Raw genomic sequence first — 1048 nt, 5'->3', positions numbered from 1 at the left:
TGCGCCCCTGCCCGCCGCTCGAGCCTCACAAAATGGCGGCGACGCTGCGCGGCTCGGCCCCGCCCTCCCGCTGCCATTGGCTGGCGACGCTGTCCGTCGAGCGCCGGCGGGGCGGGGCCCTGAGCCGAGGAGGGGTGGGCGGCACCGCCTCCGCCTGCGGTGGCCCCGGGCTCTCGCCCCGCCCACGATCCCATCGGAGCCAATCACAGGCGCGCGAGAGGGAGGGGGCGTGGCGAGCGGCCTGCGGAACGATCCACTGGGGCCGCGGGGGGGGGGGAGCTGGAGCAAACCATTCCCAGCTGAGGGGGGGTCGCCAGAGCAGCCTGGCTGGGGGGGGGGCGCTGGGGTGATCCACTGGGATCTAGTGGTGGTGGTGGTGAGAGGATCCATTGGGACCTGGTGGTGGTGATGAGGGGATCCACTGGGATCTAGTGGGGTGGGAAATGAGGGGATCCTTTGGGGGCTTGTGGGGGGGGGTGAAGGGATCCACTGCCACCTAGCAGGGATTACTGGGGGGAATCCACTGGGATCCAGTGATGGGAATGAAGATATCCATTGGGGCTTCAGTGTGGGTCACTGGGAGGATCTGCAGGGATCTAGTAAGGGGCCGAGGGCATCCGTTGGGACACAGCAAGGGTCACTGGGGGGGGGATCCTTTGGGATCTGGTGGGGCAGATCCTCCCCCTGCGTTGCACATCCACGGGGCTGCCTGTCCCCATCCCATCCAATCCCCGTCCCCATCCCCATCCCTATCGCATCCCATCCCGATTCCCATCCCATCCCCCCCAGCAGCAGCAGGGCTCGGGGCCGGCGTCTCTACACGGGCTCTTTATTGGGGTGCCGGTGGGAGCTGGCGCGCGGGCAAGCGCAGGGACGTCACCGGGACGCGGGGCAGGACGGCCGGACGCCGGGGCCGGCTACGGAGCCCCCTGCGGCCCCGTCCCGCCGCGTCCCTCCGTCCCGCGCGTCCCCCCCCCGGCGCCGCCTATTTGTTCTTCTTGAAGAAGCTGAAGCGCTTCTCGCGCTCCTTGTCCTTGCCGTCGCGGGC

The 1048-nt window shown here is 69.6% G+C and overlaps 1 protein-coding gene across 1 annotated transcript in view; it reads right to left on the bottom strand.

Moving 5' to 3' along the window:
- Positions 1 to 985: 985 nt before the first annotated feature.
- The window catches only part of LOC112963170 (spectrin beta chain, non-erythrocytic 2-like), a 12705-nt gene continuing 12642 nt past the window's right edge, over positions 986 to 1048 (bottom strand). Inside the window, 1 exon segment of the mRNA XM_026059972.1 lies at positions 986 to 1048. Within this exon segment, the coding sequence (XP_025915757.1) occupies positions 986 to 1048 (63 nt within the window).

Source organism: Apteryx rowi, unplaced genomic scaffold (genome assembly GCF_003343035.1).
Source record: "Apteryx rowi isolate R43461 unplaced genomic scaffold, aptRow1 scaffold_1621, whole genome shotgun sequence".
Classification (NCBI taxonomy): Eukaryota; Metazoa; Chordata; class Aves; order Apterygiformes; family Apterygidae; genus Apteryx; species Apteryx rowi.
The sequence above is the reverse complement of the archived record's forward strand: the minus strand, read 5'-3'. Positions and strand labels throughout refer to the sequence as shown.